Consider the following 12050-nt stretch of genomic DNA (forward strand, 5'->3'; position numbering starts at 1 on the left):
GCACTCAGAGGCAAACCTGGGTTTGTGCAATGTGCGAAATGGCCCTTGACAAGGACTACAGATCCTTGACAACTCTACTTAGTACAATGCACGTATTTTCAAACACTGGTGCTTGCCACCTTCATACTGTGATTTATTTATTAAGTAGCTTACAGACCGCCCAACACCACAAAGGCTACAGGGCTGTTCGCAAATCAAACAATGCACTAACCATACAAACTTAAAAAGATTAAAAACAACTGCTTCCACGCAACTCAGCACCAGCACAGGCATATCTTACTTCTCCCCCAGGTTCCCCTCATACAAAAGCCTGCCAGAAGAACCTTCCCCCTACTTTGCTCCAAGCTCAGACTGTGTGTTTGAAACGATCTTTCTGTATTTTGTACCCAAGAGTACCAATGTGGGTGACTGGCAATCTGTTCCCAACCCTTGGTTAGCGTGCCCGACTCAGAGCAAATTTAGCTTAGTCCAATAAATGTTCAGGGTTCCTCTTTTTCTTTATTTTTTTGAGGTGGTGGGGAGCTGTGTTATGTACCCTATGGAATGCCCTGAACTTTTGCTGTTAGGGACACCTCTTGCATTTCGGAATCAGAAACTCCAAATAAATCCATCCTCTTTTTGTAAAGAGACATCTGGCAACCCTCTTCATGTCTGAGCATGCACAAGTTCCTCTTGCTGGGAAGGAATTTAATTCTTTGCTCTCTGCCAGCCCCTTCAGTTCTCTTTTCCTTTCCCCACTTGTACCCCCCCCCTTTGTTCTTTGGAAGAAGTGAATCTGGAAGGTGCTAATGCAACTTGATTGGTGTTTAAAAACAATGGGAAGCATTTTGTTAATTCAAATGCTACCCAAGACAATGATGGTGGAGGGGAGGGTGGGCGGAAACAACTGTGATTTTTTTTGTTTTTGTTTTTGCTGGAAGTGCCTGAACCAGCTGCTGTAGCGAGAAAGGGACTATGAGGGAGATGCAGAGAGGCTGGGGAGTGGGTGCTGGCGTTACCACGAGGAGCCCGTAGGTGGCTGCAGAGGGCAATGCTTTGCAGAGGGCACCAGCTCAGAGAGAAAGGGGTCTCCTTTCCCAGAAATACCCCGGACGCTTGCATAAGTTATTCAAGAGCGGCAGACGCCAAAGAAAGGATGGGGGAGTTGGATTGGAAAGGAGGTGAAGGGTGACTCCCCCAAATGGGCAAGGAGTCCCAGTGGCAGAGGGAGATGGCAAAGAAAGAGAAGGAACAATGGATGATGGGGTTTCACTGCCATGAGAGGTGCAGAAGGCAGAGGCTGAGCTAGAGACTACAGCAGTGGGTGGATGCAGTCAGTGGCTGACCTACCTACATTTCTGGGGCCTTGAAGCTTGAAGTGTTATGGGGCTACCTTCACAACCAGAAACAAGGTCTGGGTAAGGGTAACCACTGTTATCTTCTTCGGTGGGGTTGTTCCATGACAGATCACCAAACGTTCAGAACATCTGTGCTGCTGACTCTCAAAACTTTACAATATATATAACAACAAAAGTAATCCATTTGACTCATGCGACTCAAATTGGCTCTACTAATTGTGGACTAAATTTGCTTCTGGGGACCCTCCAGGATTAGGGATACTTCATGAAGCTTAAGCCTCATTTGTTTCATATCAGATCTGCCCCTAGATGTAGCTCCCCGTGTGAGGCTGGTAACCCTGGTGACCCTTCCCCTTCATCAGTGGGACCACCTGGCAGTGGCTAGGTCTGGTTGCTATGCCCATTTCTCAAAATGTACTGCTCCAGGGCATTATGGGAGAGTTAAATAGCTCCCCCACTCAAGGATAAGAATACATGCAATGAGAGAAAAGTCCGCAGAAAAAAATGAAGAGACCCAGTTGTATCCAAACAGCAGGGGATGCTGTCCACTGAGGCTGACTCTGATCTAGCAAAGCGGCTGAGAATTCATGAAAAGACCTAGTAGCTCCAGGGTTTGATAAAGAGGGGTGTGTGTGTGGCATTTTCGTGTTTCATTTATGATGCCAAAGTGCTTGAGGCAGGCAAGAAGATCACAAAAGACTTGGGAAAGGGCAGTGCCCCAAGAGAACCTGAGCAGATTTTGCCTCTGAGACACCGTTTAATTTCAGGCATTAGGGATGACAAAATATTACCTGGCAGGCAGCAAAAATAGGCTGCCATAAATAGCTCAGCTGGTAGAGCATGAGACTCTTAATTTCAGGGTCATTGGGGCGAAAGATTCCTGTATTGCAGGGGGTTGGACTAGATGGTGTTCACGGTCCCTTCCAACTCTACAATTCTATGGTTCTAGGACTGAAGGTTGGGCTCAACTTGGTGGGTTATAAGTTGGCTGATCTGGATTGGAATGATACTGTACCTCCCTATTTTAAAAGACAAAAGCAGTTATCCTTAAATTGTCAGAATCCTCTAAGGCCAGAGGGATGAAAAGGCCTTAGGATTCCAGTCCTAAATCTTACTGCATGGATGGCTTGGTGAGTTATTTGTTCCCATATAAGGAAGGTCAGGAGCTCAGCTCATCATTATGCATTCCTCATATAATGAATAATCATGCACACCCTACTTCTCTCTAAATTGCTCCCTGATAACTCCTACTACCAGGGGAACCAACTTGAATAAAATATTGGGGGGGGGGGGAGCAGATAAGCCCCACCCCTGATCCTAGTGCTGGTGAAGGTTTATTCCCCACCCCTCACCTCACTTTTTATCCCCAAAACAGCTCTGTGAGGTTGTCTGGTCTCAGAAACAGTGCCTGGTCTGGGGCTACTCTGAATTCTTAAAAAGGGGAGCTTGAACACAACTCTCCCCAGATATAAGTTTCTAGGCATCGGGTTGCATTCCCACCACCACCCAAAATCAATGAAGGTGGGCTGCAAAATTATGCATTTGCCTGCTTGGACATATTTTTAGGACCCACCTTATTTCTGTGACAATAAGGTGTTTTAAATTGCTTTTAAATATTGCTTTTTAATTGTTGTAACCTGCACTGGGACCTTGGGGCAAAGGGTGAATTAACAACAACAACAATAACAGGTGGGGAGCTTTACCCTCCAAGTCATCTAGTTTAATTTTTTTAAATGATAAGCAACCAGGAGCTGCTTCCTCTCTTGTCCTAGCAGAGCTCTGTGAACCCAGTTTGCACTCTCTGTCTCTCCTCTAATCACAAGGGCCATAAAAGGTTTTTGCCCAGTCCTAGCTAAGTTGCCATTCAGCAACCCTATTACAAGTTTGTTTACAGGGCTTGTTGGGAAATGAAGTCCAAACATGGAAATGAAAGAAAGGCATCAATGCCCATCAACTTTAGGGTGGCCAGGCCCCCTCAAATATTTTATGGGTGTGTGGGTGTGTGTCAAAGAGACCTGGGCCCCTAGGAGTTGGTGCTTATTCCCACTACCTTGGATCTCCCCACCTTGGTTCAGCACTGGGTAAACAAGACCCAGACTACTTTTCCTCCTAGTCTCTTATAATGCACAAAGCATTTCTCTGATCAATACTGTGCTTGGGTAGAGAGATGCAGACTTCCAATCGCCTGCTTTGCTCTATCTCCCCTCCTGGTCTCTCTCCCTTTTATGTGCTAGTGGGGGGAGGCAAGAGCCTGCCAAGTGGTCAGTTGCAGCCACACCCCATCATTTCTGGCCCACTTGTGTTTACCCCTGGTTGATCCAGGAGTGCTGGTGTGCAGAGACTGGTGCTGACCATTGGCAGCCTCACACGCTATCCCATCACAAAGCTCCTAAGAGATGAGTTGTACGATGGTTATGGGGAGAGTGAGCCAAGTCTTTTGTCAGCTTTTATTTGCCTACAACCTCACTTGGGTCAAAATACTGAGATTCATGATGACTTCCTTTAACTTTGGACTGGACAGATGTCTGCCTGGCAGGCTTAGATGATGCAAGCAGGCAGTATGAGTTGCTATTAAAGAGCAGCAATTTGCCAATAATTTAATCCATACCTTATTTTTCAATGGAACCCACCCACGCCCTACTCCAATGCACCACATATATGAAGTCCTAAACTATTGCTAATGCACATTATCTGTGGAACAGAGACCCTGGCAAACAGAATACCTTGAATGTTGATTACAGTAGAAGGAAAGGGATGGTCTCTAGGATGTACCTTCCGGAAGACAGGTTTGCCTAGCAAAACGATTGGCAAAAAGTTAAAGATAAGTGGGTTGCTTTGAGTTTTGGTGGCCGGTTTAACACTTGGTGTTGTTAGATTTGGTTAGCTGCAAAGAATCTACTTGGTGAATGGCAACTTCATGTGAGGTTATTGCTATGACAATTTCCTACAGCAGACTCTCAAGCACCGTCTTCCCGCATTTTGAAGAATAAACAGAGCCATGAATGAGGTCCCAGCCAGCCTGCTCAAGTGCTTCAAAAGATTAGACTGCTACTCGTCACCTTTGAAATGGTGGCCTCCTTATGGAAATCTATTTCCAATCACAATTTTGCAGCTTAAGATTTCAAGGAGGGCAAAAAAAATGATTACGGCGAATGGGCACTTGTACATTTTTAATGCAGTCTTTATCATTCTCTTCTTTGCTATGCAGTTCCAATCTTCCCCTGGGTTCCTCAGAGCCATAGCTATGCTGTAGACATTTCTCAAGAGAAGTTAACGGAAATACATAAATTATAAAGTGCTCTTTTAGCCTCAGGGCTGAAGGGCTGGCTGCATCTGCTCACCTGGTCGATGCTGGTGGAGAAGCATGGAGTAAAGAGCAGGCAGAGATTAACAGAACTCCACTGAGTTCTGGCAATTTCAGCAGACATGAAGAGAGCATAAAGGACCCTTGGTAGGTCTGCTTGATGATGCTGTTACTGAGATGTTGACCTTACTCAATGTCAAAGACATCAGTAAGTTATTAGAACAGGCAGGCTTCTTAAATTATAAGGGGAAAGCTGCTTTGCAAAAGTTCTGTGGATGGCATACGGGACAGTGTTTAAAAGTGAATGGCTATCTTTATCACACAGCATTAAATTCTATTTAGGATGCAATCCTATGCACATTTACCTGGGAATAAACCTCATTGGAACGTAATTCAAAGTAAGCATTAACAAATTTGCCTTGAACAAGTCTAAGATGATCTTGTTTCCAAAGACATGATTTCCCTTACAGATTACTGAAAAATTAAATCCCATTTTTGTGAAAGAAGTGGCTGATGAATCCATTAAGTACTCACTTCTTAAAGGCAGTTCTTAAAAACAAACTCTTCTGCACAAGAGCTCTTCATCCTTAAAGTAAGAAGTCATCTTACAGGAGAGGTGGAGCTTTAGCAAGGGGAAGCTATTTATTTGTAGATTATGCTTAAGCCACCTGTGTCTATTATAGACGTTGTTCAAAAATAATTGCTCGGTACAAGGGATGCTTAAAATTCCCCTGTCTTTTTCTGGAATGAGCTAAACTAGGTTGGATTTGGAATGGGTCCAAAGCTGTTCATTTAAGAGTTCTTCCTATTTCTGAGCTTCAGGCCTGGTTTTGCTCCAGGTTATGTCATTGGGGGGAACGACAAGACCTAGAGGTCTTGGGACGCGGGTGGCGCTGTGGGTTAAACCACAGAGCCTAGGACTTGCTGATCAGAAGGTCGGCGGTTCGAATCCCCGCTCCTGCCAACCTAGCAGTTCGAAAGCACATCAAAGTGCAAGTAGATAAATCGGGACCGTTCCAGCGGGAAGGTAAACGGCGTTTCCGTGCGCTGCTCTGGTTCGCCAGAAGTGGCTTAGTCACGCTGGCCACATGACCCGGAAGCTGTACACCAGCTCCCTCGGCCACTAAAGCAAGATGAGCACCCAGAGTCGGCCTAATGGTCAGGGGTCCCTTTACCTATGTCACTGGGGGGAACGACAAGACCTAGAGGTCTCTCGATTGACTTAGTGAGTCACTGTCTCTATCCTACCTTACCCAAAGCTTACCTTCCAGCAGCAGTGGCAGCACAAAGTGGAGGCCTGCTGCTTTTCATTACACTCCATTTATCAGCAGGAGTTTCCCGACACACAAACACCCTTGGGAATGGTAGTTTGTTAAGGTTTCTATGAACCTTTGAACTGCAAGGCTTTAGCCCTAATCCGAGGCCCGAGACACAGTGCTCTACTCTGCACCGCTGCTGGAAGAAGCCAAAGAAGAGGCAAAACCTCAAAATGGTACTGAAAAATATATTTATTCAATTTTAATAGTCCCATCAGAACTATAAAATGCCCATTGTGTTTTTGTTGATAACCTTCCTCAGAGTCAAAAGACCAAGGTTCTCCTACAAAGACAACGTATCTCCCGTGTGTCGTTGTCTGAAATGCATCGGGCCATTTGTTATTTTATTAGGACTATCATTCATAACCATATTTTCCAACACCGTTCTGAAGCTTTTAGATTCACCCTACAATTAAAACAGCTGGTAGCTGTGGTGGGCAGATGTTCTGGGGGATGGTGATAATAAGGAAAAAGACTGTGGTGACTTTCAGCGCCATCCTAACCACACCTATTCATGAGTAAGCCCTCCTGATTTCAGTGGGGCTTACTCCCAGGTAAGTGGTGGTTAGGACTGCAGCCTTAGCGCTTAGAACTCTCCTGGCTTTTGTTCAGGTGGTAAATTCTGATGCAAAGACAGCTGTGGATAACTTGGCACAGAGGCCCTTGAAACATTCAGCCCAAGACCATGATTTGATCTACGATATCCCTTGGCTGTTATGCCAGGAGCCATGTTGCCAGCAAAGCTGCTTAAAGAGCACAAAAGAATCTTAAACCCACTGCCATCCTCTAGGTCTCTAGAGCTCTGTGTTATGCTTTAAAATTGTTACCAGAGAATCACTGGAATTTTTAAAAAAAGTCTTACTCTGTTATCCAGAAACATGTGATGTTAAGTGTGTCGGAAAGAAATGCCACACCACTTCATCACACTTGGTTTACACACTAGTTACTTAGTACGTGGGTTTAGTGTTAATCTTAGTTTGCATGAAAGAAAGCAAGATGTCCTACCGTTCAAACGTTTCCCTTGATTACGAAAACAAAAAATAAGCCAAGATGTTAGCAAATGGAAACCAGAGGGCCATCTTCTTCAAATATCCAAGCTGGGTTCATTGTTGGCAAATGTTTTCTACGCCAGCACTACAATTTTAATCTGTAAAAGCCACTTTTTGAACTTTTCAACTTGGGTTCCTCTTCTGGTTTGGGAGTTCAAAACATGCAACTATATACAGTCCTTTGCAATGCTCCCACGTTTCTTTGCAATGTTGCAGAGGTTCTTGGGGTGCAACTCTTCCTTTAGTTCACTGTTTCCTAAAAACATTCCTTCCCCATGCAACGGCCTGGGTGATTTATGTAGGCAGGCAGGCTTGGCACTCTTGAGAAAGGACTTGGAATTTTTTTTTCTGAATTCAGCCACACCTATTATTGAGCTCCATACTGATCCTTCTAGTACCTATACATCCTTTCCTCATTATATGACTTTCTGTTTTATTTTGATTTTGAAAATGCTTTTGTGGGTCTTTGGACCAAAATAAAGAACGTATGTATGTAACTTGCTTTGAGCTTTTATTTTTTATTTTTTAAAGCTATCAGAGAAAGGCAATATGCAAGTATATAACACTTTTACAATCAAAGCACAAAAGCGACCAGTTCATTGCAGAACTGCTTCCACGAAATCCCCAATCAAATTAAAGAAATGGGCGATAAAAAGGGAACGAGAAGTGTGCATTATTTAAATGGTACAAATTCGGGAAACTTCCCTGGCATTCATGTCCTGTTTCATTCTAGTGTAATATGTTTGCCTCTCTTTTATCACAAAAGGTGAAAAGAAATGCCATATGTTCATTACCATAATACAACTATTAACGTTTGATTGTCCTGAGTAGGAGTCCTCACCCCCTGCAATAGCATCTGGCTTTAGGACAATGAAATGGGAGTCCATCTCTTTCTGTATTCCTATTTGAAAATATGTGTTGGATGAATGGGTAATGATTCTGTGGAGTGAGGATTGGGATTCATGTTATAGTTGCATAATATTCTAAGTATATGGAACTATCACATGAATCCCAATTCATGTTATAAACAGTGTACACTGTGTAAACTTTACTGGCTTAAAACATAGTTGGGTCATTGTAAACTGGTTGATTCATTTAATGGACAACCAACCTAAACTTGCTGTTTACAGAAAAACAACAGTAGTTCTGAGCTGCTTCAGGAATGGTGTCATCTACGGTAATTTGTTGAGTCACTAGTCTGGTTTGCACCTAACTCCAAACCATAGTTTGCTAACTTGATCATCTAAACCCAGCCCAGCAGCTAAACCATAGTTTATTAACCATGAGCCAACTATGCTTATATAAGCCATGGTTTGTTGCTGGTTTATAAACACTGCTTAATGTGTGTACTAAGCCAAGGTAAACCTGCATGAATTTTAGCTAATCATGGGTCACATACGTTATTTCTTTTTCCATAAGAGCCTTCTTAATCTTAAAGAGCTATGAAAAGACCTCTCCTCCTACACGAGGGGAGGAGTTGTGAGCGGGAGCCGGTTCCCGCGTCAGCAGGGGGGCGTTTCGGCCCCCTGCATCTGCTTCCCGGCTGCTGCGCCACACCCCTGCAGCCAGCCAATTGGGCTGGCTTGGGGGCGGGGTTTAGCCACACTTAAGTGGCCACGGCATTGCTGCGCCCTCATTTTGCTTCCGGAATATGACGGATCACCCACCCACCCTTCCTTTAGGTCATCTCTACGCTTTTGACATTGCTATGGGCCATGGTTGGTTGCCTTGGTTGCCCAAGGAGCCTGGTAGGAATTTTAATCCATTTGTCTAGTTGGCTCCAGCCTCTTGGTTTTCCACCTACCTCGAAGCAAATTGTCACAACTTTGCGGGTATTGCCGGTTAGGCATTGGAATATGTGTGGTGTGTTGGAGGGCAGGTTGTGGCCATCAACTACCCCTCACCTTTTGGGTATTCCGTTAAAGGGATCCAGAGGTCATGGATCTTGACCGATGCCCTGCTGGTGGCTAGGGCCATGGCGCAACCCCCGGTGACGTCAGGGGAAGCTTCCAGTTGTATTTGCATCAACAAGCTCCTCCCACTGGGTGTTAACCCTCAAAATTACTTTCTGCTGAGCAGGGTGGAGTCATGTATAGATCATTTGATCCAATGCCTAAGCCAATACCACTCACATGCTATAACCAATAAAGTTGTGGCCTTATTTAGCCCATTAACCTAAAATACATGTGTCCTTGTGTCTTATTTATCCCTAAGTGGGTGGCGGATCCTCGACTTACAAGTGTTAGATGGTACTAATGCTTTGCTGTGCGTCTGTTTTAATATTATATATCTTAAAAGGAAAAGGAATATGGAAACATACATTTAGAAGACAGCAAAATAATAATAATAATAATAATAATAATAATAATAATAATAATAATAATAATAATGCCATACCTGTAATTGTGAAGCCACCTAGAGGAATAGCAAAATGGAAAGAGAGAAAAAGGAAGCAAATTAGCATCTGTTGCTACACATCACATGTCACCTATAAAATTCTACCCTAAAGTTCCCTACAGGAAATGCACTCAATTGGATCAGGCAAAAATGCCAAAACATTTCCCATGCATGAAAATTTCAAAAAGTCCAGATTTGGTTGAAACATTTTATTCCCTGTTCAATTAAGGCCAAGATTAGATGCTACAAAAAACACAGCCCTACACTCTCCTCTTCGCTATCCTGGTAACTTTTCAGATTACAAAATGTGTGGTATGGCATCACGGTGATGTGAAAGTCCCCACCCACAGCTCCACTTCACCAGCTGTTCCTTGTGGCTGGAAGATCACAACACAGCGCGATCACATCACGTGCTTTGTTTTACCTGGTCTTTCTGGGGGAGACAGGTTGATGAAACTCAGGGCTGCTGCTTTAGTGACTGCTGTGCATCAGTCATTGCCAGAAAACATCCCAGGAATATATGCTATTTGGAAAATTATTGCTTCTTACATCTTGGTTTTGAAACTTATGGAGAAGACTTTGCGTGCAGACTCCTCAACAGGGTTTCAGTTGTGTGTTTACTCCTAGCATCTCTAGTTAAAAACTCCAGCCTGAGATCTTGGGAGTATTAGCAGACGGAGCTTCCCAATGGCATGATTCAGTATTAGGAAGCTTCCTGTTTTCTTTTTTGAACTCCCACTCCAACACTAAATATGCCTTCTCATTTCAGCCTCAACTGTCCTCCTATTTGCAGAAATAGACAAAGGCGCTTAGAGGATGGTATGCTATCTGTTACAGATTCTAGTTTTCTCTAAAGCGCTATGCTGAACTTCCTACATTCCTTCACACTCTGTTGTCATGGTGCCCATTCAAGTGAATGAAGCAACTCCTTTTGGGAGTGATGTGTGTAGGTGAGCTGCACATTTCCTGTACTCGATTAGCTGGGTATGAATAAGTGATCTGATTCCAAAACAATCCACGCATTGGCCCACGAGATACGAACCTGACTCCACAGTATAGCCTTCATGACTGCATTTAGGTTAGCATGCACTTTGTAAGATGCAATTTACTGAACAGGATTGGGTCACCAAAGGAACCCCAGGTTTATCTTTCAAATGTCCCACCACTATCATTAGGGATTTCATTTAAGAGGAATCTCTCCTGCATGAACACCACTGGAATGAATGGGAATGCTTGGGGGCTCCTACACGGTGCCCACTCATTTCAGCTGAAACCAGGGCCTACCTATGAGCTGCAACTGTGTACTCCCAGCACCGCTTTTTAAAACAAGAAGCAGCTTCAGGAAAGGGGGATTTAGAATGAAAAACTGGCAAAAGGAAAACATACTTAACCTGTATCTGGCTAATGATTTCTCTATTCCAAATAGCATCCCTCAACAGGATTTCAGTTGTGTGTTAATTTTGCAAATGTACTGGGATCTCTCATTTCAGCAGAGTCTCATGCACCAAAAGGAGTAATTCTGTGGTCACAAAAACCAGTGAGCATTTCCACTTGAGTAATTTCTGTAATGGGCTGTAATATAGTCTCTTAACTGATCCAAAAAACGACTTTCCCTCAATTGGCATATGAAAATCAGTGTCTACCCACTCCCCCCAAAATGGATGTATAGCTTAAAGTGAAAGTTAAAGAAAAATAGATCTCTACCCTTCCTTAATGTATCAGAAGAAACCCTGGATAAAATTTGGATCTTGGCCTGTTTAATCTGCGCATCTGCCAAAAGGCTTTCTGGAGATGAGATGTTTCAACCAATTACCATATAATTGACCTAAGATGTCTCATCTTTTCCCATCAGATCTTTAATACCTTGATTTCAGTTTGAGGGCACACTGAATCCAAGGGATTACTTCAAAACCAGCAGATATGGAAAATAAATTTAAGTAACAAACATGAAATCAATTACTTTCGTTTAGTTAAACTGCATTATTAATCTTTTTTTTTTTTAAGAAACATTTGAGAGTACAAAAATAAAATAATAGAGACAGAACAATCAACTTACATAAAGTACATCGATTGACTGGAAAAAAATGGAAAAGAAATAGAAGAAATGGGGTGCTTACCAAGCTCATTCAACAACAGGGCTGTGGAGAACGCACAGAGGGACAAATACAGAAGAAGAAGAAGAAAAGACAATGAGCAATGAAATTAAAGGGAACATCTACAGAGAGGCTCCAGATCCAGAAGGCCAGAAAATGCAGATCTGTAAAGCTGCAGGACATCATTACTACAAAGGAAAAGAGCATGAAAAATAATGGAAGAGAGAAACATTTCATGGGGGTGGTGTGTGAAATGGTGGAGGAATATTAAATGCACAGTTATTTAATATATTAGCTGTGACAAACCTTAAAAAAAAAATACATTCGATGCACCCAGTGTTTAGATTCTACTCTTTTGATCCTTATTCGGATCTTAATTCTGTATCAATTTACAGCTCTGCCAGAAGTTTGAGGAAAGAATATGTTCCATTGGATTCCTGTGGGAGTTTGCTTCATACTTGGCCTTTAAAAAAATCATTTTTAAGAAGCTGTTATTCTATCTAAAATTATAGGAGGGGAAAGAGTGTTTACTACATACGCGTTTCTCACATCTG

General features: G+C 43.1%; 1 protein-coding gene across 5 annotated transcripts in view; it reads right to left on the bottom strand.

Moving 5' to 3' along the window:
• The window catches only part of SLC8A1 (solute carrier family 8 member A1), a 308213-nt gene that overhangs the window by 36557 nt on the left and 259606 nt on the right, over positions 1–12050 (bottom strand). For 3 of the 5 annotated variants that reach the window (XM_082217401.1, XM_082217400.1, XM_082217402.1), the window contains exons 4-6: positions 11521–11541; positions 9404–9421; positions 4061–4129 (exon numbers count right to left, since the gene is read on the bottom strand). In XM_082217401.1, the coding sequence (XP_082073527.1) occupies positions 4061–4129; positions 9404–9421; positions 11521–11541 (108 nt within the window). The remainder of the gene's footprint in view (positions 1–4060; positions 4130–9403; positions 9422–11520; positions 11542–12050) is intronic. The other 2 variants (XM_082217399.1, XM_082217403.1) reach the window with 2 other exon arrangements.

The sequence above is a fragment of the Podarcis vaucheri genome (assembly GCF_965113315.1).
Source record: "Podarcis vaucheri genome assembly, chromosome: 3".
Taxonomy (NCBI): domain Eukaryota; kingdom Metazoa; phylum Chordata; class Lepidosauria; order Squamata; family Lacertidae; genus Podarcis; species Podarcis vaucheri.